This window comes from Gallus gallus, chromosome 19 (genome assembly GCF_016699485.2).
Source record: "Gallus gallus isolate bGalGal1 chromosome 19, bGalGal1.mat.broiler.GRCg7b, whole genome shotgun sequence".
NCBI lineage: Eukaryota > Metazoa > Chordata > Aves > Galliformes > Phasianidae > Gallus > Gallus gallus.
Window position 1 is genome coordinate 6,169,497 of NC_052550.1, and position 24,858 is coordinate 6,194,354.

The 24,858-nt window shown below is 42.6% G+C and overlaps 1 protein-coding gene and 1 long non-coding RNA gene across 5 annotated transcripts in view; one reads left to right on the forward strand and one right to left on the reverse strand.

Annotated features, from left to right (window-relative positions):
• Positions 1–821: 821 nt before the first annotated feature.
• The window catches only part of FOXN1 (forkhead box N1), a 28,994-nt gene continuing 4,957 nt past the window's right edge, over positions 822–24,858 (forward strand). The window contains exons 1-6 of one of the 4 annotated variants that reach the window (XM_015296059.4): positions 822–1,189; positions 16,053–16,201; positions 17,478–17,981; positions 19,382–19,489; positions 21,708–21,835; positions 22,778–22,874. In XM_015296059.4, the coding sequence (XP_015151545.2) occupies positions 16,079–16,201; positions 17,478–17,981; positions 19,382–19,489; positions 21,708–21,835; positions 22,778–22,874 (960 nt within the window). In that variant the 5' untranslated portion in view covers positions 822–1,189; positions 16,053–16,078. Of the gene's footprint in view, positions 1,190–1,315; positions 1,419–16,052; positions 16,202–17,477; positions 17,982–19,378; positions 19,490–21,707; positions 21,836–22,777; positions 22,875–24,858 lie in introns of those variants that run through there. The other 3 variants (XM_415816.8, XM_015296058.4, XM_046902665.1) reach the window with 3 other exon arrangements.
• On the reverse strand, positions 2,958–21,522 carry LOC121107269. Its single transcript, XR_005841008.2, has 3 exons — positions 20,983–21,522; positions 12,267–12,353; positions 2,958–6,948 (listed from the first exon to the last, which is right to left on the reverse strand). It is a non-coding gene; the product is annotated as an uncharacterized LOC121107269 (long non-coding RNA).

Genomic DNA, 24,858 nt, shown 5'->3' on the forward strand with positions numbered 1-24,858 from the left:
TCATGGGAGATAAACATGGGTGTACCTATACAATAACCTGGGGGCCGCAAAGATGTTTCTTCTGTTTTGTGGAATGACGATAATTATATTTAGCACTCATTCAAGGCTTTTCATCTTCAAAGCACTTTACAAACATTAATTAATCCGCACAACACCCTATGAGGTAGGTAAGCATTATTACAGTAGGTGTGATCGGGTTAGTGTAGGGGACTGCAGAACATGCGTAAGCCAGGTAAGGGCAGCAGAAATACATATTCTTGCAATTGCACATTTAAACCTGAATATGAGTTTAAATGAGTCTCCACATACCTGAGCATAAAAAGACCAATCCTCTCCACGTAAATATATATATATACACATGCCCACACAAATGCATCCACACCTCCAGCTTAGTTCTATTTTTATGACAGGGCTGAAGCACTGGAGTTTGGGGAGGGAGCATTACCTTGAGTGTATTTGTCTCCTGGTGTTCCCCTTACACTCAGATGGCACAAGGTGCTTTAGTATCATAGAATCATAGAATGGTTGGGTTGGAAGGGACCTTAAAGACCGTCCAGTTCCAACCCTTTGCAACACGTTGGGGTGCCAACCACTAGGTCATAGAATCATAGAATGGTTTGGGTTGGAAGGGACCTTAAAGACCGTCCAGTTCCAACCCCAGCTGCCCAGGGTTCCATCCACGGTGAGATTTTGGGCTGAACAAATGTAAGAAACATTCCAATTTCTGGTAGATGAACGCTTCCTGGTAGGAAGGCAAAATCCACGCCAGGAAGGAGTGCTGTTAATAACCACAGATAGATCATAGGCTTGCAAAACACAGTACCAGCTGGGCGTTATGAACCAAAAGTAAAGCAGAGAGGCTGAGAGGGAGCGCTCTCCTTCCAGACAGTTAGAGTGCAATACCTGCCCGACTCCTCTGAAGAATTACCGAGAGAACAAGGAAAAAAAAAAAACCTGCAGCTTAGTCATATTTGTATTCTTATTAAATGCAGGCCTGCCCGAGGCGAACAAGAGCTGATATCATAATTATTGGCTCGCCCAGCCAGCTGCCTGCTCACCTGATGTCAGATCAGATCTCCGCAGCCTTCGGAGGCTCAGCACCGCTCAGCCTCTGCTCTCTCTGCAGAGCTGTTTGAATGACCTAATCCCGTCCCGGAGCAGCAGCACGCCGTTTTGCTTGGGTAAAAAGGTAAGAGGAAACCTCTGACAACTTCATACAGCTTTTTAGAACTCAGCCGTGGCGGCCAAACGGAAGGGGGAGCGGAGCTGGGTGCCTTGGCTCATCTATTTAATGGGGAGTCCCTGGGGCTGACTTGGAAGAACGTCAGGGTGAGGGAAGGGGAAGGTCAGCGCCTCCATCCCATAGTATTTATCAGCCGCCAACGAGGAGCAGCAGGGAAGGAGCCAAGAAGCACCAGGTAAGCTCGCAGATCCACTGCTATTTACTGGGAGAAATGATGGCTGTAGGTGGTTTCCCAAAGTACAAAAAGAGGACTGCTCTTCTTGTCGGGGTGCACGCAGCTCGATCTCGGCTCCTCTCTGTTGCGTAGCTACAAAGAAAGCTGAAGTGTTTACCATTACATGACGGAAAAAAAAAAAAAGAAACTAAATAATAGACCAAACAAGGAAAGCATTTCTGAGAGAAGTGGGAAACCTCATAGGCTCACAGTGGATTTATTTCAAACTCTTGCAATGATGAATCACAAACTTGGAGAGTTACCTATTTTGAGTCTGGACTTTCTTTCGGTACGGCTCCATTTTAAATATACGGCTTTTTCCTTTTGTGTTTTATAATGGTACCTAAAGGCCTTTTTTTAGGCTTTTTCTGATATTAGAAGGTGACTGCTCTGATATTCAGACTGAAGCTGGGATGCATTAACTAAAAAACCGCCTAAATCTGAGCACAGCAAATGGAAATCTGTTGATAGGAAATATATCTGATGGTTGGACTAGGTGATTTTAGAGGTCTTTTCCAACCTCAGTGATTCCATGGTTCCATACTGCTGTGTTTTCACTTGTTAGTTTCAGGCTGTTGGATACCCAGCGAGAAAGGAAATGTTTGTGTTACAAACACAGTAATTACCAAACCTGTACATAACAATGGGTCTTCGTTCACCTTTAGCCCTCCTGCAAACTCATCAGGCATCAGATTAAATCTCATTTATTTATCGTTTCTTTATCTATTTATTTATTATCTTATTTATAGATTTTATTCTATATACGTTTCTGTTTGGTTTACCTGGATTGTACGCTTCCAACTTGAATACTGCTAGGTTGAGCTGGATGAGTTTTAGGCTAAAAATATACTAATTTTGCTTGTCATTAATTATAAGCATGGAAGAATAAAAAGTATTTGCATATCTGGAGCACATATTTCTTAAGGGGCCAGGGAAGATGCGAGCTTTGCTGTCAGCCAAGTGATGCTCTACCAATACACACAGCCATGCATTGCTTACCCCACATCCAGGTGAGGGGAGATGGACATGGTAGAGTGTTAATGCAACTGAAAAAAAGAGGGGACTACAGCATGGTAATCTGAGCAGAAATGCTGCCCCAAATGTTGATGTGTGGTTGAGAAAGTACTGACTTAAGTGTGAGCACAGATACTTGTATGATATTGCCATATTCCCAGATAATCGGGAGCCACGTGCTGTGATAGTCAGCAGTCAGCTGAGTACTGGAGAGTACATGGAAATGTCTCCACACTGCTGTGATGGGTGTAATACAGGAACCTGCCAGGAGCACCTTAAGACACTGTATTACTGCAAAGCATTGGGGTGAAGGAGGAAAGCAAAGAAACACCACGTCTTTCTGATCCAAACAGCTTTTTCTTTTTAAGAACAACCAGCTGTATGAGGGGATAATTAGAAGGGAAAAAAAAAGAGAGAGTATGTGCTATGTTCTCTTAGAAAATTATTATTATTATTGTTATTATTATTATTATTTAGGATTCCTGGAAACTAAACAGTAACCACAGCAACTGAGTGGACTTTTTGACTGCAAACTGCAGTAATTTAACACAAGAGGTGGTGTCATTCAGAACTACTTCTGACCATGGAATCACCCCCATCACCTGGTTTCATAGGCTGTTCAAAGACCAAGGAGAGGGAGATGCAGCCTCCAAAACAGTATTTCAAGTCCTTTATAAAATATTGATAATTGGTTCACTATAGAACCAAAAGGAGCCTTGGAGTTAGAGTCCAGCTGGATTCGAAGCCAGAATCATAGAACCATAGGATCATTAAGGTTGGAAAAGACCTCTAAGATCATCAGATCCAACCGCCAACCCATGACCACCACACCCACTCACAGAATCATTAAGGTTGGAAAAGACCTCTAAGATCACTGAGTCCAACCACCAACCCGTCAAAGTCCTGCAGTAATCTTTGTATTACGATTTAAAAGGCGTAAAGATTAAAATCATCATCATCATAAAAATAAATGGAATTTCAAAAAAGCCAATACGTATTTAGCCTTTAGAAGGCAGGGACTCAAAGCACTGAAGATATTTATTTGCACTTCTCTGTCCTGCTTATAGACCAAACAATTAGAGATGCAAAATGCTCCATAACTCCTCACCCATGCAGACACTTTGGAAGATGACTCTTTCTGTCCATTGGAAAGTAAGAAAAAAAAATGGTTGTTTTGAATGTGGCACTACTGTTGGGTAGGTCAGTGTCCATAAGCCATGGTTAAGTCAACGGAGGTAACTCGCAAGCAGATAGGATTTGCTGTTTGTGGCCATGTCCTCAGCGTTACTCAGCCTGAGCTTTACAATTTGGGTCACACACACCTCTCCCTGCTCTCCTGCACCTCGAAAATCATTAGCTTGAAATACAAAGAGATTAATTATGGAGATAAAGCAGATTAAGCGAGAGGTACAAATAAAACCCTTCCCTTGTACATCTGTGAGCACGGCCAACGCCGCATTTCTGAGACGTTTCTCCACTCAGCTGAGATTTTAAAGCAAAGTGGCAGCTCTGAAAAGCTACGCATGGCTGAAATAGGTTGGAATACCACAAGTACAAAGAAATCACCACAAATGGCATCATTCTGTGCCATAGGAAGCAGTGCTGTGAGGCGCTGCTCCTTTGTATGAGTCACCATTGAATCAATGCCCCAACGTGGCCCTAACAACAGGATACTGCTGACATTAAGGGCTAAAAGCAAAGTCCATTCTGTTTGTCAAAGACACCGTGTCACTCTTCATAAGGTGAGGGGGAGAATTAACCACACTGCCACATTTCAAATATAAATTCAAGTCATGCCCTCATAGCCATGCTCTTCTGCTTCTCCAACTGGCTCCTCAACACACAGACTTAACAACCCACCATATTTGTTGTTGTTCTTTTTCCCTTTTAATCGAGGAAATAATGTACAGCATAGACAATTTTTCACACCCCTCTGGGTCGCACATGACATTCTAGCATTGCTTTCTTCCACAATGCCCAGGAAAGTCAGACATCTCACTGCTATGCAGTATGCCACACTTGTTAGGTTCGTGCAAACATCCTCTTCCCAAAGACCTACATGTCACTATTTTATCCAATACAACACTATTCTTCCATCAAACAAACGTCTACAAGACTCCAACTCAAATGGTTCTATGATTCTGTGATTCTACTCCAAGGAATTGGGATAAAATGTATTATTCATGATGCAAGACCTTTAGAGTTGTGCTCAGAACAATAACACAATAATCCATAAGATCATTATGTGTATTTTACCCAAATTTTCCAACATTTTCAAGTAAAATCTGCCTTCTTTGTGCCCTCTTAAATGTTGTGTAGTGCTGAAGGCAGCTGCTAAGCAAGTGGTTAGTAAAGTCCTCCCTGCATAGGCTATACAAATCTTGACAGTGCCTTTTGAGGCTTAGTTAATATAGGTAAAATCACTTTAAGATGTTTGGATGAGACAGGGCTACTGCAATCCAGAGCATTATTATCTTTCTGTTGGCAAAGTGCTCAGAAATGAATGAAGCATATAGGGTGAGGTTCCATCAGAGTCATGTAATGAAGCTAAACATGCTGTCATTTTAACCCAATTTGTTTCCCTCTGTACTGCTGCCTCACCAGTTTGTTAGAGGCTCTCAAAGGAGCTCATCTAGTGTCAGCTTACAACTTCCACACCTAGCCAGTACTTTGCTCCTGGAATGGGTAGGTATCCCTGCCCTGCAAACTCCTAACTGCTGGTTCAACAGACCTGCCAGGACAGGTCCCTGCAACATTCCCCTCTGTGGGCAAATGGTAGGATGCCAGAAATATTAGACAGGAACCTGTTCTCCCAGGAATGTAAGTAATTCATAGAAGGAAATAATTTACTATTTTCCCAGCTGGAATAATTAAACAGCAAGGCACTGTCCTCCCAAGCTGCAGAACAGAATAGCAAACCAGATGGGGAAAATGAGCTGGAATGGCCTACAGTATAAATTCTCTTCCAGCCTCAATTCTGCAAATCTTTCCTCATGGGCCACATTTTTGTGGCCTCCCACCATTCTCACACACTCCTACGGACTCCACATTGGAGCCCATCCATCATTTTGAAACACGGTGACCAAAACTGGACACCGACCTTCAACAGATGCTTTACCAACACCAAGAGGATCTATCTTCACAGCTCACAAAGAAAGCTCTTCTGTTAGCACCCTACACCTGCTAGCACACCTCTCTTCTTCATTACAGCATGGCGTGGCTGACTGAGGTTCAGCTTACAGCCCATTAAAACCTTGAGATACTTTTCATGCTGCCTCATCACTTGTTCTCACTCACTGTCTTCAGGTTTTATTATCTTGCCCAGATGTTGAACTTAGCTCTCACTGAGCTGCATTTTGCTTTCTTCAGTCCACTTCTCCTGACTCCTTTTGGAACCAAATGGTCGCTGAGGTCCTTTCCAATCCAAGCCATTCAATGATTCTCCTAACTATATATGCAAAGACCTCCATCTCCATGCTGTCTCCAAATCTGATTAGTGTTCCTGCCCAATCTATCGCACAAGCCATTAGGGAAAACACCAGCTAGCATCAAACTCTTTTAGAAACCCAGCTGAAACACCCTTTCATTCCAACAGCAGTCAGTATCTAATCCTAATGCTGGTTTCCACCCAGCTTTACCTCCTCATAAAATCATTTGAGTTGGAAGAGACCCTTAAAGGTCGTCTGGTCCAATTCCCGTACAACGAACAGGGAACTCCTCTGCAATTATCTCACTGCTAGGATTTATTCTAAAATAATTTTTCTGAATTTAATACTTTTTTTCTGGGAATTTAGGCTAAATCAGCTAGCTGTAATTCTCTCATACCTTCTAGTTTCAAGACAGGTACTACATTTACCTCCTTCCAGTCCTCCTATATGGCACTCATGAGAGCTGTCAGCTGATTTTCTAAATTTGCAAGAATAACACTAATTAAAGTCCACTGAACCTGAGAACGTCAAAGAGCTCTAGCCTTGTCCTCTGGGAGGTGAGAATAGATGTGTTCTTCAATGCATGAGATCAGAGGCAAACACCATTAATATCCCAGAATTTCTCATACTCTGACTTGGCATTGCCCCGTTAGTTTTCCATTGTGCTTTAAGGTCACTAATTAATGCACGCCCTACTTTTCCACTCCGGAATGGTTTGGGGCTGGTTTTGTTTTGTTGGGCTGTCTTTGAAATGCAGAGTGTCTGCAGAGAACACCTGAGGTCCCATATGGGTTTGGGGGGTCAACTTCGTGATATGCAACTTTCGTTTTCATATAGCACGTGCAATACTATCACCAGACATCTTTGTAAGAACCTCTCAAAGCACAGAAAAGTTACATACTGAGACAAAGATCATAAATGTTATCCATTAATGCACAACACTCTGTGTGGGATAGCTTGTGCATAGTCCTCTATGCATTGAACGGCAGCGTTCGGCTCAAAGTAATGGTGCTCCTCACTGCTGGAAGCCTCCGCAGAAAAACTCATTTCTGAAAAGATATTAAAAGAAAAAAAGGAAAAGATTGGGTACAGGTGGATGGAAGATTTTCCCACATATAGGGACGCTGTTAAGCTAAGAGGTCTGAGAAAGAACAACGAGGCCAAGAGAGAATGGAAATGCACACCAATGGAAATACGTATCTGTTGAGGTTGAGGGTAGGATGTACCAGGACTGAGCTGCTTAAATTTAACTTCACGGATCATCCAATCCATTTTTTATCATGTGATTCTGAAAATAGTCTGTGATGGAACTATCATACTCACTTCAGCCTTCAGGCGCTCTAAGCATCATAGAACCATTGAATCAGAATCAACTTTTCACCCTATTTCAGGACAACCAGTGCAGAAAAACACACAGTCTTAGCAAAGTAAAACTTACAGTTCCTGTGAGCTCACTTTTTCAGCAGCATTGAGTTTCTTCAAAGATACACCAAAAATCACAGTAAAAGAAGTGGCAACTGTCAATACCAAACAAAGCATGCCCATACGAGGAATTCCTTTGTCCCAGTTTAACAAGGCAGATTTGATGATGCATTAGTGACGTTTAAAGTTAAAAGACATCTGTTCGAACATAGGGCCTAAAAGGCCTTGACAGAATAAATCAGGCACGTGCTCTTTATTTCTTACCTGTTTTCCTGCTGTTGCCCTTCTCTCTTGCTGGCTCTACAAGGGGAGTTGGACTAAAATCATGGAATTGTAGAATCACTGAGGTTGGAAAAGACCATTCACATCCTCACATCCAACCCCAAGTCACCCCACTATGCCCACTGACCACAGTGCCACCAGATGACCTCCCAACATCTTTTTGAACCTCAGCTTTCTTGGTGCTTCCCATTGGTGTCTTTGCTAACCACATCGTTATACGAACTGGAAGCAACAGCTGTGGAAAAAAAGCCCCTCATAGCTCTGCTCCAAGACATGGAGAAAAAACAGCCTTTGACCTGAAAGCACCATTCTGAGAACAGAGCTAACAATAAATTAAAACTGTACCTCTGGTCTCGTAATGAATATTCTTCCCCAGCTGTAAAAGACTGGAAACAAACACCTATAAAAAGTTTCATTTGCATTATTTCTTATGTATAAGAAAACAATGTTTTTTTGTAGTATGTTTGGCTTTACATCTTTCTTTCATGTGGTAATCTCCTTAGATCAGTTCATTATGTTTTATGTATCACTGAAATTTAATATTTTAAGAGAAGAAATGAGCACAGTTTCAGCCTCTTGATAATGAACTGCTCCTCCTCCCCCCAAAAACCCATAAGATTCCATTTCAAGAATGCCATTTATTTTTCACACTAATGAGAGAATGGACAAAATCAGAGTGTACATAAGTCAATACACTTGCTTAAGTGATGCTTCCTCAATGAAACAGGGACTGCTGAAGTGGGTATGGGGCCATGGTCAGTGGGCACGGTGGGGGTGGGTTGGGGTTGGACATGGGGATCTGAGAGGTCTTTCCCCTCCTGAATGATTCTGTGATTCTGCAATTTAAATTATTTAAAAACAAAATATTGTGCTGTAAGAGATTTTAATTAATCGCAACTGGAGTCAAAAAAAGTATTAAGAATATATTTGTAGTCTTACTTATCAATAAAGTCTACAGGCATATCCTCCTATAAATTGGAGTGTGACAGCATACCCTGAAGGGATCAACTTAGACGGACAGCCACAAACAGAATGAGTGATTTGTAAGGAACAGTGGGAAGCAGACCCAGTATTTAAATACACGAATAGCTCTTGAAGGAGATCCTCTATTGCTTTAGCTATCCTTTAAAATCTGAAGTATATGAGCAAGGAAGAGTCTGCAGTCATGGTCTGCATTTCTTAGGTTAGCCATTGCATTTAAGCAACATTGAGATGAATAAGAAATAGGAGAACTGGTGAAAGGCACTTAGCTCTGTTTTGCTCTTCTTTTAGAGGAAACACAAAGCTGAAAGGATGTTGCTGAAATAGTTAAAATGTGTGAAATGAAGAATTAAAGAAAAGTAACTTGAAGTCAGCTAGCTGTTCTTGGTCCTTCTGCCATTAGCAGTAAGGAAGCAGTGTTTATGAAACACAAACAGGCTCCAGGAATAAATTAGGGACTGGGAGAACTGGTGGGTGTAGGGAATGAGTACTTAGAAAGTGGGGAAGGTAAAGGGGAAGAACAAACATGGGTTATTTGCAGTGAAGCAGAGAGAAGGTGAGTTGAGTGAATGAACTTCAATACAACTTGATCAAATTTGGCCATATTTAAAGTTTTAGGGACACTTACAGTGCTATTATATCTCATGACTGCAAGAAGAGATGAATTTTGCTGTGCTTGTTGTCTTACAACTTCCCTTATTTTCGGATATATATATGTTTAACCCTGTGGAACTACCTTAATACTTATGTTAACAGAAGACATACTTCCAAGGCTTACAAAGAATTGCCAGAATCCCTCCCAATAAAATTAACACCTCCATGATCAATTTCTTGCCTCGTTCACTGTATCAGATATGCTTTTCTTTCACCCTCCCACCTTATATTGCCTTCCTAAATTCAAGTCACTCATCTCTCCTGTTGTTCTCAGCAGTTATTCCTTCTTGAAGGATTAACATATTTGTATGTTACTCATTTTGCACAACAATGTCAGACCATATTTCTCCATGAGGCTCTTTAATCTCCATTTATACCCTCATTTATTCTTCAGCCTGTCTGTCTGTCTCTTGCTCCTTCAGGTATTCCAAAGAGGATGCTTTAAATTACAAAACTCAGCTCTCCACTTGATGCTAGGGTGTGAATGACTTTGTAATTTTCAGGGCAGGGAAGGAAGAGGGTGGGGATAGACAGGCATTTGCCTTTTTATTTCTTCATTCTGAAGTCTCTCCCCCTTTTTCCATAAGATATCCAGAAGGTACTTTTTATATCTATGGCATCTGTGGTAGGAGCTTACACAGCTACACACTGAGTGAGGAATTTCCTTCCAACCTGGCTTATTTGATCATAGAACCACAGAATTGTCCAGGTTGGAAAAGACCTCTCATGTCCCCATGTCCAACCCCAACCCACCCCATTATGTCCATTGACCACATCCCTCAGTGGCACATCCCCATGGCTCTGGAACACCTCTCTCCATGGACATGGACTCCCCCCACTCCCTGGACAGCTGTGCCACTGCATCACAGCTCTTTGGTAGAAATGTTTCCTAATATCCAATCTGAACCTCCCCTGGCACAACTTGAGGTCATTACCTCTTGTGCTGGTCTACAGCTCTTGGTTCAGCAGAATGCCCTCAGTCCCTACTCACCCTCTCCATGCTACCTATGATTTAAACCCTTTCATTCCTTCATTGTCACCAACCACCTCTCTCCAGGCCAAAGCCCACTCACCCTTTCCTCCCATGGAAGCTGGTCCAGGCCAGCTTGAACACCCCTCCTCACTGAATCTCATAAGGTCTTTCTTCCTCCCACTTTATCATCATCCTAACTACTAGAATAACAGTATCAGCATCAAATTTATCATCATGCTGCTCTTCTCTTTTCCAGGTTCTCTTTGAACACATTAAACAACCTTCCCCTGGATCTCACCTCCTTCCTTGGGGAGGCTGAGCACTCACCTTTACCTTTGATTTTCCATCCTTTAACCAATTATTTATCCACACAAAGACCTTTTCTGCTGGTGGATATTTAGGACATCAGTGGCAATTTAGAATTTGTGATGGAGCACCTTGCCCAAAGCTCTTTTTAGTAACATAAGGACATTATCAGCCAACTTTCTTTAATCCACGTGCGTGCTGAGTTCTTAAAAGTATGCTGGTTAGCCACAGTTTCCATTAACAAAAGCTAAACACATCATATTTATCCAAGTTTTCTCTATTTCTACCTTTTTGAGGGAGGATCATATTAGAGGCTTAAAAATACACATCGTTCATCTCTACCAAAGACATCAGTTTAAAACTATTTTGAAGTTTTATTTTATATTTATATTTTATATGTTATATTTATTTTATTTTATATTTATTTTATATTTACTACTTCAGTTTGTGGAAGAGGCTCTTTCCATTTATTGCTGCTGTGGTTCCCATTAGCATAATGAGGGCATCACTTATGGCTTCTAACATTTTGCTCAACTGGTAAAAAAAAGGATGCATACATGCACATATCTCTCTGTAATGATTCCTTTCCTCCATCTTTACTATTTTACATGGAGCATTTGCCATTCATGCCTAGGCATGGGTTGTCAGCAGAATACATCACTCCCAATCAGCTGTGCTACGAGCTGGCTGAATCAGTTACCTGTTGCTGAAAGACCTTTGATCTTAACAAGACAAAGCAGGAGATTGAGTCTTGGGTTGTTTCTTTTCTTCCCTTTCCAAAGGTTTCTCCAGAAACTAAATGCTTGAAACCATAGTAAAGATGCAAAACAGGTAGAAAGCATAGCTTGCAACCAATTGAGTTCTATTCATCGTAAAACTAACAGAAACTAAGATGAAGAACTCAGAACAGGTGGTAGCAGGTGAAATTCCTCCTTGTCTACAAGTAGAATCAGACATTTCCAAAGCAAAAAAACCTCTGGAAACGCTCCAATTGAGCAGCTTGGTTATGTGCCTCTGGTGTTTGTCTTCCTAACACATCCCTGCTCGGTGAATCAGTCAAAGTCTTTGGTGTTTTTTTTTATGGGGGGGTTGGTTTATTTCAGAGGTTGGTTTTTGGGGAGGAGGGGGGGTTGGTCTTAACATCCTCAGCTTACGACTGTGCAAATAAGATTCCCAAATCCATTCCTCAGATCAAATAAAGGTAATTACAGAGCTTACTGTGGGCGATTCCCAGTGGGAGGGTGGGAGTGGCCACGGGTGGGGCTGCAAGGTGAATACTGTACATGCACAACAGAGAAAATGGGAATGTACCACACCCATCGTAAAACATGCTGCCACAGCCAGCAACAGAAACCATTAGGGTGGATCATCATACACACCTTCTCATAAAGACAGAAAGATGGCATGAGATCCCAGGATGAACTCTCAAGTCACAGGGAGATGAGCATGACTCACTGAGAGAGAAAAGGGATGTAAAATAAATTATGGGACTACTGGAGGAGCTGTGCCATGTGCCCCCTATTTTCCCCTACATCGTGTTTCCAAATGGGATTAATGGGGTACGACACAATGTTGTACTCTAAAGCTATCAATAAGTAAATCAGGAGAGCATCTCATTACTAATCATGATCACTTCACTAGCACACAAGAAGCAGAGGACAACACGGCTACCACACGTTGCATGTTGTCTATGGAGTTCCCAACAACTCCTGACCCACATTCCTCACTGTGCAGCTCAGTGGTACTCACATTTTTTGAAGCTTTATCCAATGTCCTCTCCCAGCGTTCATCTCTAAAATCAACCAGTTTGCATTTTGATTAAAACGTGATGGTGAACTGTAGGAAAGAAGAAAAAAAAAAAAACACTTCTTAAGAGAAAATATTGTGAATTGCCCACGGACTGCTTGGAAACCAGAAAGTGGACTAATCATACTAGAAGAGAAAAGGATCCACTGGAATATATCTGAAGTATCATACAATCATAGAATGGTCTGGGTTGGAAGGAACCTTGAAGATCATCCAGTTCCAACCCCATTGCTCCCCCAGCAACTCAGGCTCCCAGGGCCCCAACCCAGGCTGACCTTGAGCACCTCTGGGGATGAGGCATCCACCACTTCCAAAGAATCAGTAAAATGATGAAAGAAAGCAACGTGACGTGGAGCTTGACTGCAGGGAGTGGAAAGAGAAAGGATGAATACTTAGGAGAAGACAAGCTACAAGATGACAGGAGAAAGGGACACCGAAGGGCGAAAAAAAATGACCTTCTTGTATCTGTGCCACTCCTCAGATCCACTGCAGATCCATTTGCTCTGAATTCAGTTACATACTTGCTGTGATCAGCCCACAAACACGCTTTGCCGTTATCTCGTGTGCTAGTTCTACCTGCCAACCAAGTTGGTTATTCATGAAAGAATCACAGTTTCTGTATCATATTAACGACTTTAACTCCTGGAATCAAGTCTGACTTCATGCTTAGATGTCTAGTATAAAGCAATGAAATTTCATACTGCTCATTCAGGAAACAGCACAATCATTCATCCAGAAAATAGGATGGAGTATGCAAAGGATAGGGTTTAGAAAATACCAGAGCTGCAAAGCTGGTAGGGAGATCTAGAGTCTTTTTTCATTAGGCTAACTGGTGTTGTTGGAAAGGTGTAGCTCCTATCATCAAGGAACAACATGTACCAGAAATAGAAGAAAGAAAACAGTAAGAAACCAATGTGGCAAAACCACAGTGCAGAACCACGGTGCGTAGGCTGAAATTCTGCTCCTGAAAGTGTTTTCTAAAAGCAGAGCAAGGCTTGGTGACAATTCATAGCTATCCCCAGCCGTGATCCACAACAACGGTTGGTGTCAGTCTGTTGGGTATAAGCTTAGAAAGAAGGCCTCGTGTTCGTTGTGAGCCATAAAAAGCTCTGGGATGTGATTGGGAACATGGTGCTGTTGGGCGCAGGTTGTTATCTGCAAACTTAAAAGCAGAATACAGAAGAAAAAAGAAATCCCAGGTAGTTTGTTCATTCTTGGGTTGGAACCCAACGGTGTGACTTGGAGAGGAAAGATGATTTAGTGCTGTGGGGAGGGGGCAGAGAAGAGGAGATCACACAACCCGAGTCAGGCGCGGAGCAGAGAGCTGCCTCAGGCATGCATGCAGGATGAATTACAAATTGGGGAACATCCAAAGCTCACCTTCCTCTCGTGAAAACTGATCTCAGCCCCAAGGGACGGAGGGGGCATTTACAGTAAGGTACAGCTTTGGAGCAGCTATGATGAGTTATACAGCCCAGTGCTGAGCCCTGGGGAAGTGCATCGTCAGCAAAACGCCTTCTGATGTCCAGAAACACACAAAAAGGGATTGTTTGAGCCATGGATGGGTGCCACAGGGCTCCAGTCATGCAGAGCTAATAGGTCAGCTGCTCTCTCGCTTGTCCACACGCTCAGCTGAGGTTACAGTTTCTCACTAATTTCTTTTTTTGTTTGAAGATAGTTATCCTATAACAGGAGCCAGAACTGTCACGCAACATTTACAGCAGTGAAATGACATGGGTTGGGAGAAGTGGTTCCAGCTACATCTGGGACAGTCACTTTCCTTTTTCCAAATCAAAGCATCATTGTTTTCTTTCACAAGTCCCACATCTTGGCAGCCCGCAGTTTCCTCAGGTTCTCTCTCCCAGTAACCTTACTGCAAATGATTTATTGCAACCCCGACTATTGACAGCCTCCAATGACCACAAGTTCTTCTCCCTTATGGAAGGAAGTCAGTATATGGTCTGGAATCTCTTTCCAAAAGCCCATAGTAACAACGCAGATCGCCACTAAGTGTAGGTTATCAGCGTGACCTTGCACCAGGACAAGGCTACTTCCCATTTAATAACACTTTCACCACGCAGAGAGATTTATTATGGCATTAAAAGGTCAGTAAGACTCCTCCTTTCCTATCAGCCTCCATGAGATGACAAAACAGAGCCTGGCAAAATAAACAGAGCGTGGCAAAAAACTTGGAGGGGGGAGACAATAATAATTTGGTTTTCCTGGTCCACATTGTATTAACTCTCCCAGCAGCCATGACATGCTCTATTTCTGATATGCCCAGTTCACCCTTTAGCCAGCTCTTTTGCTCTGGTTCTGGTGGTTAAATTAATGGGAAGAGAAAAAATTCAGACATTATTATTCTCTGCAATCAAAGCTTTTTGACTTTCTTATTCTGTTACTTCCTCTGATTTCTCAAAGTGAAGCTCTTCCCTTTTCTTTATCTGTGAGCATTTGTCCAACGTCTCTTGCAATGGAAAAGCCATTAGGCAGGACCTGTAACTGCACAAAAGCTCTTAATGAAATTCTAATGCTTAAGACCACAAATTAGGCAGCGGGGTTGAAGAATTGCAGTATAAAGGAGAGGTCAGATACAGCTTTATATAACCTGGAGATAAGTGGGAAAACTGCATTAAGAGGACGGACAGCCTGGAACAATTACAAATATACACATGCACATATTTCCAAGTTGTCAGTTTTCCCACCTGCTCCTTTCAAGGGGAGTTTTATGTATATCTCCTCATCAACCTCCAGTTGAGCTACTGGGAATGGGGCCTGTGCCCAAAACACAGTGAACTTGAGCTCACATCATTTCTTTCTTGCACACTCAAGGTCTTATATGTGATTTCCAAGCCCCATTGTACTTTATCCCCTCGGGCAGTGCAGTCTAACTCATCATAAATACAGATTTCTCTTTGAACTGTATAAGCAAAACAGATTTTCCACATTTTTAAGTGATATATCTTCCTTAGCCAAACCCGATAACCCCTTCAGTTATTTACCTACCAGCCATTTAAACACGTGGCAAAGACGTTGTGAATTAACCCTTGAGGTGCCTTTGTTCCTTGATTTATACCCCCGAAATCTGAGTTGTGCCATTGCAGTCTTACTGTAAATTTACAGTGAAAAAGGATGGGGAAAAAAAAAGCCAATGGCAAACAAACTTCTAGAAGATGAAATCTGTTCATCTTACTCTGACAAATATCATCAGATATGTCTGAAATATCTGAAGATCAAAGATTGGGAACTCATTTGAATACCTGAGATTTAAATTGTGCAGCACAGAAGGCATTGATAACAGAAAAAAAACAAAACTAGGAGTTGATGAGACTCATCAGTCTTAAGTAATGATAGGAACGAAGTCCTTCCTTGTATGTATTCCCACTAAAAGTAATGACAGTTAATTAATATAGCAGTCTCTCAGTAAAGCTCTATTGCTAAATTTTCCCAAATCTGAAGTAATACGTTTTCATTAACTTACAAAAGGAAAAAAAAGTAATTATTTCTATTAAAAACAGTGGTAAAACTGCATAACACTGTATCACACTTCATTGCAATTAGGCCTAGATAACATTTCTCTGAGAGCTAAAGGAAGGATTCAGATCAGGAACACCTTTATTATTAGAATAGGTTATTGCCCAGCAGGATATCTAACACCGTAACAAGATGGTTTCTTTTCCATTTTAAGTTTTAGAAAATATTAACTGCGATTTTCCTTCCTTATAACAGGATTTCCATCTGAAGTGGATTTGGTAATGGTTTCACTACTTCAGGACCAATCTAATATTAAATTTTCTTCTTCGGACACTTTGGAAAGGGACCAACAAGAGGACCTCATGAAGACACCGGGGGATTCAGTATCCCCAGTTCAGCAAACGGTGAGTGCTGTAAGATCAGTGCTGTTCTGCTCCCCCAGAGGTAGCAGCTCAGATAGACCCACAGACCCATATGGATAGGAACAAAAAAAACTCCACCATGTTCCACTCTGCAGAAATCCCCTTGAAATCTTTTGAAAACTGGTTCTTCTATATATATTCCTTTTCCTGTTCTCCTGTAAGAACAACTTGGATTTAGAGAGGGAAAAGGGGGAAAGGGACTATCTGATAATCTGACCTTACTTTTTGTGTATCGCTGTACGTTATGGCCCCTTCTCCCAAATAACAGCAATTGGACGAGAGGAGATGGCCTCAAGTTGTGCCAGGGAAGGTTCAGGTTGGATATTAGGAAAAACTACTTGGATAGAGTAGATGCAGTGGCACAGCTGCCCAGGGAGGTGGGGCAGTCCCCATTTCTGGGGGTGTCCCAGAACCATGGAGATGTGGCACTGAGGGCAGTGGGCATTATGGGGTGGGTTGGGGTTGGACATGAGGATTCTGGAGGTCTTTTCCAACCTGAATGATTCTGAGATTCTGTGATTGTTTTCCCTTCACTGAACTTAATGACCTGCTCTTGTCTTCAGCATGTCTTCCCAAAAAGCATCCAAGATGCAACTCACCATTGATGTCAGGGAAAATATGCATAATTTCTAAGCTGCATGTGTTCAGCTCCAGGACCCAGACACTGGTTCTTGTTAAGCCTTTCCCCTCTAGATTAAAGAGTCCTTGAGTAGCTGTTAATTTCCTTTTACTAACAAAAGGGAAGGGAGGAGATGAGACAGGAAGGAGGTGGAGCTGCCTGCCCAGACCCTCCATGGCTCACGGAATGAGCGTGGTTACACTAATGAGAGGAAGTGATGTAACTGGTAACATATCTGGCAGCGTGTAATACAAAGAACGGGCTCAAGCCCATTTGATTAAACTTGTGTATGACAAGATTTGCACTTACCATATTCCTGTCATTTAATCTTTCATCATTTGATCACACATCATCTTCTCTCTGGAACTGACAGATCAACAAGGCAAAAGTTGCCTGTGACATCCTGTTTGCCACGGATAGCTGATAGATTAGGATTATTTCAGCCTTCTTAATTATTCTATCAGCTTATCTTTAAACAGGTTTGGACACCAGACAACGAGAAAAACCTTTCAAGGTTTATCTATGTGGAGGTGGTAGGACTAGTAATTTTCTAATTATCGTCAATAATGTGCCTTTTCAAAGTACTGGAAAAATATTTGCTCATCCTAACCCTAAATAAATGCCAACAATTCATTGCAGGATAATCCCAGTTACAACTGCCAACCGTACGAATCGGACAGCAGGACAGAAAGGAAGAGCTCCGAGTCCTCCCACAGCCCCAGCCCTGCATCTCCAGCCCAGGACCAACTCCTTGGGAGATACCCCCCCAGCCAAGGGATTCACTGCGGCAAGAACAAATTTCAGGTCTCCTTCAGCACAGAAAAATTCCGGCGGTGCAGTTATGAGGAAAACACCGTAGGAAATTACGACAGGTTCCTCAAGAGCAGCAGGAACCCCTTTCACCCCTACAAGAGGCAGATCAGTGAGGACGTCTTCCAGGAAGCCCAGCAAACCCTTCCAGCTGAAGGTCCGTCTTTCAAAAACACCAGAAGTATTGAGGGTTTTGAGGGTCTCCCAGGATCGACGGGCCCTGATGAGTCAGAGTCATTTCCAGCACACCTTCCAAACATCTCCTCCGAACAGCCATGGTGTAACAGCCTGCAGTACAGCACCACGGGTCAGGATCACAGCTCACAGGTCATGGTCAGTATCTTTTCTGTTTCTAATTGGGAAAAAAAGTATGCTTTGGGAATTGTTTTATCTCAGTGTGACTACATGGATTTTAATCTCTTCTGAAGTTGTAGGCTAGAGCCCATGGCAGACATCTATCTATGTCAAAGTTCTCTGTCTTATTGCTTTTCCTTCTGAAAAACAATTCTCTGAAGGGTGGATATGGGCAAAGGATTTTCCAGTAGACAGGAGCCTCAAACATTCAAACCCGTCCCGATAACGGGTTTTATATCACTGCCATCAATCAGCATTCTCAAGGGACAGAATTTTACGGTGTTTTTTCAAGCATGGCACAGCTGCCCATGGAGGTGGTGGGGTCCTCATCCCTGGAGGTGTTCCAGAACCATGGAGATGTGGCACTGAGGGACGTGGTCAGTTGGCAGCACTGGTAGTAGGTGGATGGTTGGACTGGGTGATCTTAGAGCTCTTTTCCCCACTTAATGATGCTGTGATAAGTGAGGACGTGCATCTGAGAACGTACGTAGATTTCTCACAATGCCTTTGCTAACCTGCATTTTTCTTGGCACCAATAGAAGAGAAACTCAAAGATATCAGTCCTACTTAAAACTAAATACAAAATCTGTTTATAGTTTGTACCTATATAGTGTTGAAGTACGGGGGGTCGTTCACCATGTGGTAGTATCCCTACAAGGTATCTCTGCTCTGATCCAAAGTGTAAACCCTACCTTCATCATCTTGTGCAGATAAAACCAATGAGCACACCTGCCAGGAGAGGGCCCTGATCGCTGGCTATGAACTGGTTTTGAGACAAAGAATTGCAGGGTTACTGAGAGGAAGGAGGGTGAAAAAGAAACACAGACAATCTCTAAATGAACTGAGACAATTTAGCAAGGACTGGGGGACATTTCCAGGATACGTACCCAGAGATTGAAGCTACTCACACTAAGGATGAAGTTGATATAAACCTCCTGTTTCCTGGATAAATAATATAACCTCAGATCAGATGAGTTTAATGCAAAACCTGTATGCAGTTAATGAGAAAAATCCCATTTTCTTCCCAAATTCAAAGCTGCAAAGAATGTAAGATTAGCACTGCATGTGCCCTATACGAAGCACCTCCGACTACTCAGACCAACTGCTCATTCATGCCTCCACTCGTTCCATTAAAGAGCAACTTTATGCTCCTACACAGCTTACAGGCTGCTGGCAAGTTGATATTTCTGGGCAAAAACATCATCTTATGGTCACCAAAGTAGCACAAGCATTTGTCAATACTGCATGTGGCACTGGGATGACAAGAGGATGGTAATAATGAGCATAAGGTATAATGAAAGACAAGTCAGGACAGCAACTGATGGGATTAAACTGAGGTGTTTTCTCTAACAGTGCTTTCCTTAAATATCTTCTAGCAGGATTCAGACCTCAAGCTTAGGACATCCCCACTGGAAGGGCAGCCTGGGTTGTACTGCTATCAGCCCCAAGTGCAGCAGATGTACTGCTCTTCACATCCCTTCCATCAGGTCAGTACCATACATTGAACCAAAAATGCTGTGTTTCTTGTGCTATAGTTGTACAGTAGTCACGGTCACAACCCCCAAACAACAGATGAAACAATACCTCCTTTTAAAGTAAATAACAGCAAGACAGTGCTCACTCCCCCTGAGTTTGGTGGCTCATCCGTCCCCTTTGCAATCTTTTGGCTCTTATATCATCCCCATGAAAAGTAATCATGGAAGAGTATTCAGCTGAAGCATAACTGACTATAATGTTGATGCATAGCAATGCAAGATATTAAGGCTATATATATATATATATATATGTATGTATGTATGTATGTATGAAATATGTAACTGAAGTGAGCATGCTTCCCTCTTCACTGCTGTTTTGATACCGGTAATATTATTACCCATCTGCATTAAGTATGTTCAAAAAACCCACAGCGTTACAGCTGAAATGTCTTCTGGGAACTGCTAGGCATGACACGACAAGCATTGCAGGAGGAGAAAGTCTCCCATCCACCTGCAGGTTGGCAGAGTGACAGCTCTCCTACAAGCAGCAGGCGTTGGTCAGAGTTTGTGCTACTTAATGTAATCAAAGTATGGCAACGGATTCTACTAATGAAAGAAAAGTGGGGGGTATCAGCAGCCAAAGTCATAACAGGTTGAGATGCTGTCCGTGTGCCACCATCAGACGCTAGGAAACGAGCAGTGATACAGGGCAGAAGAAATGGAATAACACCTTTTGCACGTATTCATGTTTTACCTTTTGAATTTGAATGGAACGGACAACTTAAATCACTGTGGAGTTAAACTCAGAACAGCCCCCTAGCCTGGAGCAACAACAACGCCTCGCTTTTCATTAAGGGATGAGAGAGATCAACTCCTTCATTAATTCGGTCCAAACGATAAAGTGGCCTCACCTTCCCCTTTGCTGGACACAGCACAAATGGTGACTCAGCTGGAAAATTACTTCTTATGGCCCTGAAAGAAGTGGCAGACACTGCTGGAGCCACCAACCCACCCACCATAAAACACGGACACCTTTCATCCAGCAGAACCAGCTCCAGCCAGTCGTACCAGACCATTCCCCAGCCTTGCTCCCTCAAAAAGGAGTAATGAGACCAATAAAACAGAAATCATCATGAAAACACCCAGTTCTTGCTTTTGGTAGCGACATCCCAGCCAGTTCCTTCTTAGAACCCTTTCCTCTCAAAGAGCCACTGAAACCAATGGCAGGAAGGAACCAAGATGTATAAATTAATTACCAGGAAAATTTTCTTGATGACTCTGAAAAATCTATATTAGAGTCTGTAGAGGAACCATAAAAACTCATGACACAGGGCTTGTAGAGGTGAGCAGCACCGCACCAGAACACAGCTCAGCAACCTTTGAGCACCAGCAAAGGCACGCCAGCAGATTTTTAATAGCCTGTGACACGATTCCTAATTTTGGCCGTGCCCTACCCTTGGCATCTGGAAAGATTCAGCTGTAAGAGGCAGAAATTCCTCTCTTACCAACTCCGAGTTGAGTGGGAGCCTTCGCCGCACCAAGAGCCAACTGATGGTATCTCAGCTCCATGGGGCAGCACTTCTTTGTTCTTGAAAGCTGCTCGCCAGCAGGTTGGAACTGTAATTCAGAACAGAACAATACGTGACCAACCGCTGTGGTAGGAAATGGAGAGCAAACTGGCAGAAACTCTGTTGCAATCAAGGCAAGGCACATACGGTACTTCCTTTGACCTCCCTGTTTTTTTGCATTGCTGTATTTCTATCAGGGTGAGCTCACGATGGGCCATCCATTGCTGAGCATACTGAAAATTGGACATGCCTGAAGATCTCTTGAAGAGATGCCATTAAAGGGATGGCCAAAGGAGTAAATTCTTTATACAACTATGCATGATCTGGAGATGATAGATAGGGGATAACAGTCCATTTTTCACAACTACTCAGTAGCATAACGGGCAGTGATAAAGAAACAGTTCTTTAGCACGGAACTCACTGCAACAGAACTGCCCAGTCCATTCCTATCCTGCATCTCCTCCTTCTTAAGCACTAACCAGTAACACCAATGGTTTTCGGTACCATGGTAGACAGACTTCAGTTCTGCCTTTGCATAGCAGCCATTAAACATAGGTGGAGGACAACATCCTTAGCATTAAAACTTAGTATTTCTATAAAGAAAGAAACATTCTGAGAACTCGTTGCCAAGCCAAGTGACATCTCTTTGGTTGTCTCCCCAGTACCCATCAGGAGGCAGCTACCCGGTGACGTACATCACCTCTTCGCACTACCCCTACCAAAGGATTGCTCCTCAAAGCACTCAAGAATCCCAGCAGCCTCTATTTCCCAAACCCATCTACTCCTACAGGTAAGAAAACATTTTTTCAACTCCTAATGCTACAGGAAACACACTGTTTACCCACGGCGTATTTTTGGCATAATTTGCAATAAGGTGCTTACCTGTCCTGTTCCCAGTGTGCTCTGTCCTGCTTGTATGAATCACAGCATGCTCCAGACTCTGGGGCCAAAGCAGAGGGAAACAAGATGCTGTAAAGAAGAAAAGCTAAAGACTTTGCATTAGGGAAAGGCTTAGGTGCTGCAAATCAGCATTAGACTAACCACAATTAGGTGTCTTTGCAGGACCTGTGTTAGTGCTATTTAATTCCCAATTAAGGGTGAGGAAATGTCTAGAAAATACATCAGATATCGTGCTTATCACATAGGATTAGCCCCTAAACGTCACTCTAGTGAAGCAGGTCAGACAAATTTTAATAATACCTTCTGTCACTCAGCCTGATACTTTCCATGCGCCCCTTATCAATGCCAGCACTGAAGCACAACCTTAAAAAACACAGCCAGGACTTGAGGTCTTGACCCCACTTTCCATCATTTTACTTGAAATTCATACTGGACATGAGCTATTCATATTCTACATGGACTTGGAGCATTACATCTAAGGGTGATGCACTGTACAGAAGTGCTTATGGCTGAGTTGGAATAGTCAGCATCATTGGTACTCATAGATCCACTCAGGCTGGGAAAGAGCCCTCAGATCCCCAAACCCAACCATAACCCACCTCACCATATGCACTGACCACGTCCCTCAGTGCCACATCCCCATGGCTCTGGAACATCTCCACCATTCCCTGGGCAGTTGTGCCACTGCATCACCACTCTTCTGGAGAGTAAATTGTTCCCAATATCCAAACCTGATTTACTGTATGGGAGTGAAAGCCATAGTCATTACAAGCTCTGAGACCAACACTGTATTTTCTGACAAGCTAAAACACTTTTCTTTCTCTCCCCAAAGCATCCTGATCTTCATGGCACTCAAAAACAGCAAGACGGGCAGTTTGCCAGTCAGCGAGATCTACAATTTCATGACAGAGCACTTTCCTTACTTTAAGGTGAGTTCTGTGCCTAGGCAGAACACATGTACACAGCGCAGTACGTAGCGCTGCTTAACACAGAAGTTTATTAAGAACAGCTCCAACTTGGAGCTTGCATAGATAACAAGCGGCCACTCCTCACTAACAGCTTGTAAAAGGGATAAATATTTCTAAAAACAACATCATCCCTTCCTCTCAGATCTCAGATACAGCCAGAACTGGTCCTGTGGCTTCCCTTGCCATTGCAGTACCTCCAAAATCATAGAAGCAGAGGCATGGGGATGTCTTCAGAGAATCGTTGAGTTGGAAGAGACCTTTAAAGGCCATCAGGTCCCACTCCCTGCAGTGAGGAGGGTCACCCACAGCTCCATCAGGTGCTCTGTTCTGGAGCCAGGATGTCATCTTGGGCAACTTCATCTCTGGCATGCCCTGTAAAAGGAAAAGTATAAGATGTGATGAATGGCACTAAGCTCATAATTACACGGTCATGCTGGTGAAGGCATGGCTGCACAGCTTGCACCAGATGCTATTGAGATTTAAATCCATGCTGTAAGATCAAATGGCTTCTTGCACTTGGGATGCAGGTGGGAAGAGATTAGTCAGCATGCAGCCCCAGAACAGAGGGATTACAGTTAGATCTAAAGAGAGCTGTAATTGAATTGCTGGTATCTTCTCTACACAGAGCTTTGTTCTTGCAGATTCTCTAAAAACATCTTGCTAAATGTGCAGAGCAAGTGGCCTACAGCTGTTAGCAAGACCTAAAACCAAAGAAACATGAGGCTCTTGTGCTTCCTATTGCAAATAAACATGCAGCAATTCAAGTAGATTTAATGCAACTACAGAAAGACGATTCAGACTTCCCTATTAAGAAAAGAGCACTAAGAATCATTAAGAATAAATGTCCTGATACAATTCTGCAGTGGTGTCAGGAGGTTCTGAGGGTCAGTAATCAGAGGGCAAGAAAACACATTGTCATGAAGGAAACCATTGGGATCCATTCAACTTCTGCGTTCCCAGCACCCCAGATTCTCCCCATAGGAATCACTAGGCCCTCCATTGCTTGTTACAACTGAGAGAAGGGAAAATAAATAGAGCCCACCCATCCTCGTTCCAGAGGTATCCCATGATGGTACAATGAGATCCAACCCAAGGAGAACACAATGGCACATGGCGAGAGCGTAAGAGCCGTGTGGTGCTCCCACCTTCAGAACAAAAATAAACATCAGGAGGTGTATTTCAGCCATCACAGTACTGCTTTCCATGAATTTACCAATAGCTGCAAAATAGTATTAATGACCCAAAGGAAAATAATTGAGGGTTGAGAATGAGGACCTATTCCAGCAACATCTTCAAGTTGGTGCTTTGCAGAACTGGGCTTCTTAGCACAGTGCATGGATGACACCGTTTAAAGCAAAGCAATACATTCTTAATCTGATTACCATCCTCTAGGAACATAGCACGAATAAGTTTCAAGTGGAGAAGTGGGATCATTAAAATCAGTTTTACGGGTATAACGGTGTGCCAATAGTAGTTCATCAGACCAAACTGAAGTTACTTCTCCTCTGTCTTACAACACAGCACTAAATAACTGTTTTAGCCCCAGTCTAAACCTCGCTCTTCTCACTCATCAGAACACATCTGTTCCACTGGGAGGTCTTGCAGACCCTCGTGGCTTTTTCTTCAATTATTTATAAGTCAATAGGAATGAGGTCACAGCCTCCATATGCGGTATAGGAAAAGCACAGTGCAGGGGTTATTATTGGAACAGTCCAAATTTTGCAACTTTTTTCTGCCTTTTTTTTTCATTTTACTTATAAATACAATCAAATATTTTCATCCCAAACATCCTTGAAATAAGCAGAGAATAAACAAATGTGCCTATAAGGACTAAGCCCTACCTCCATCCGGCCTTTAAGGCAGCCCATAGAATTATCAATATATGGCAAAAAACCATATTTCAGAGAAACTTTAACAAGATAAAGTAATATAGAAATCAGCAAAC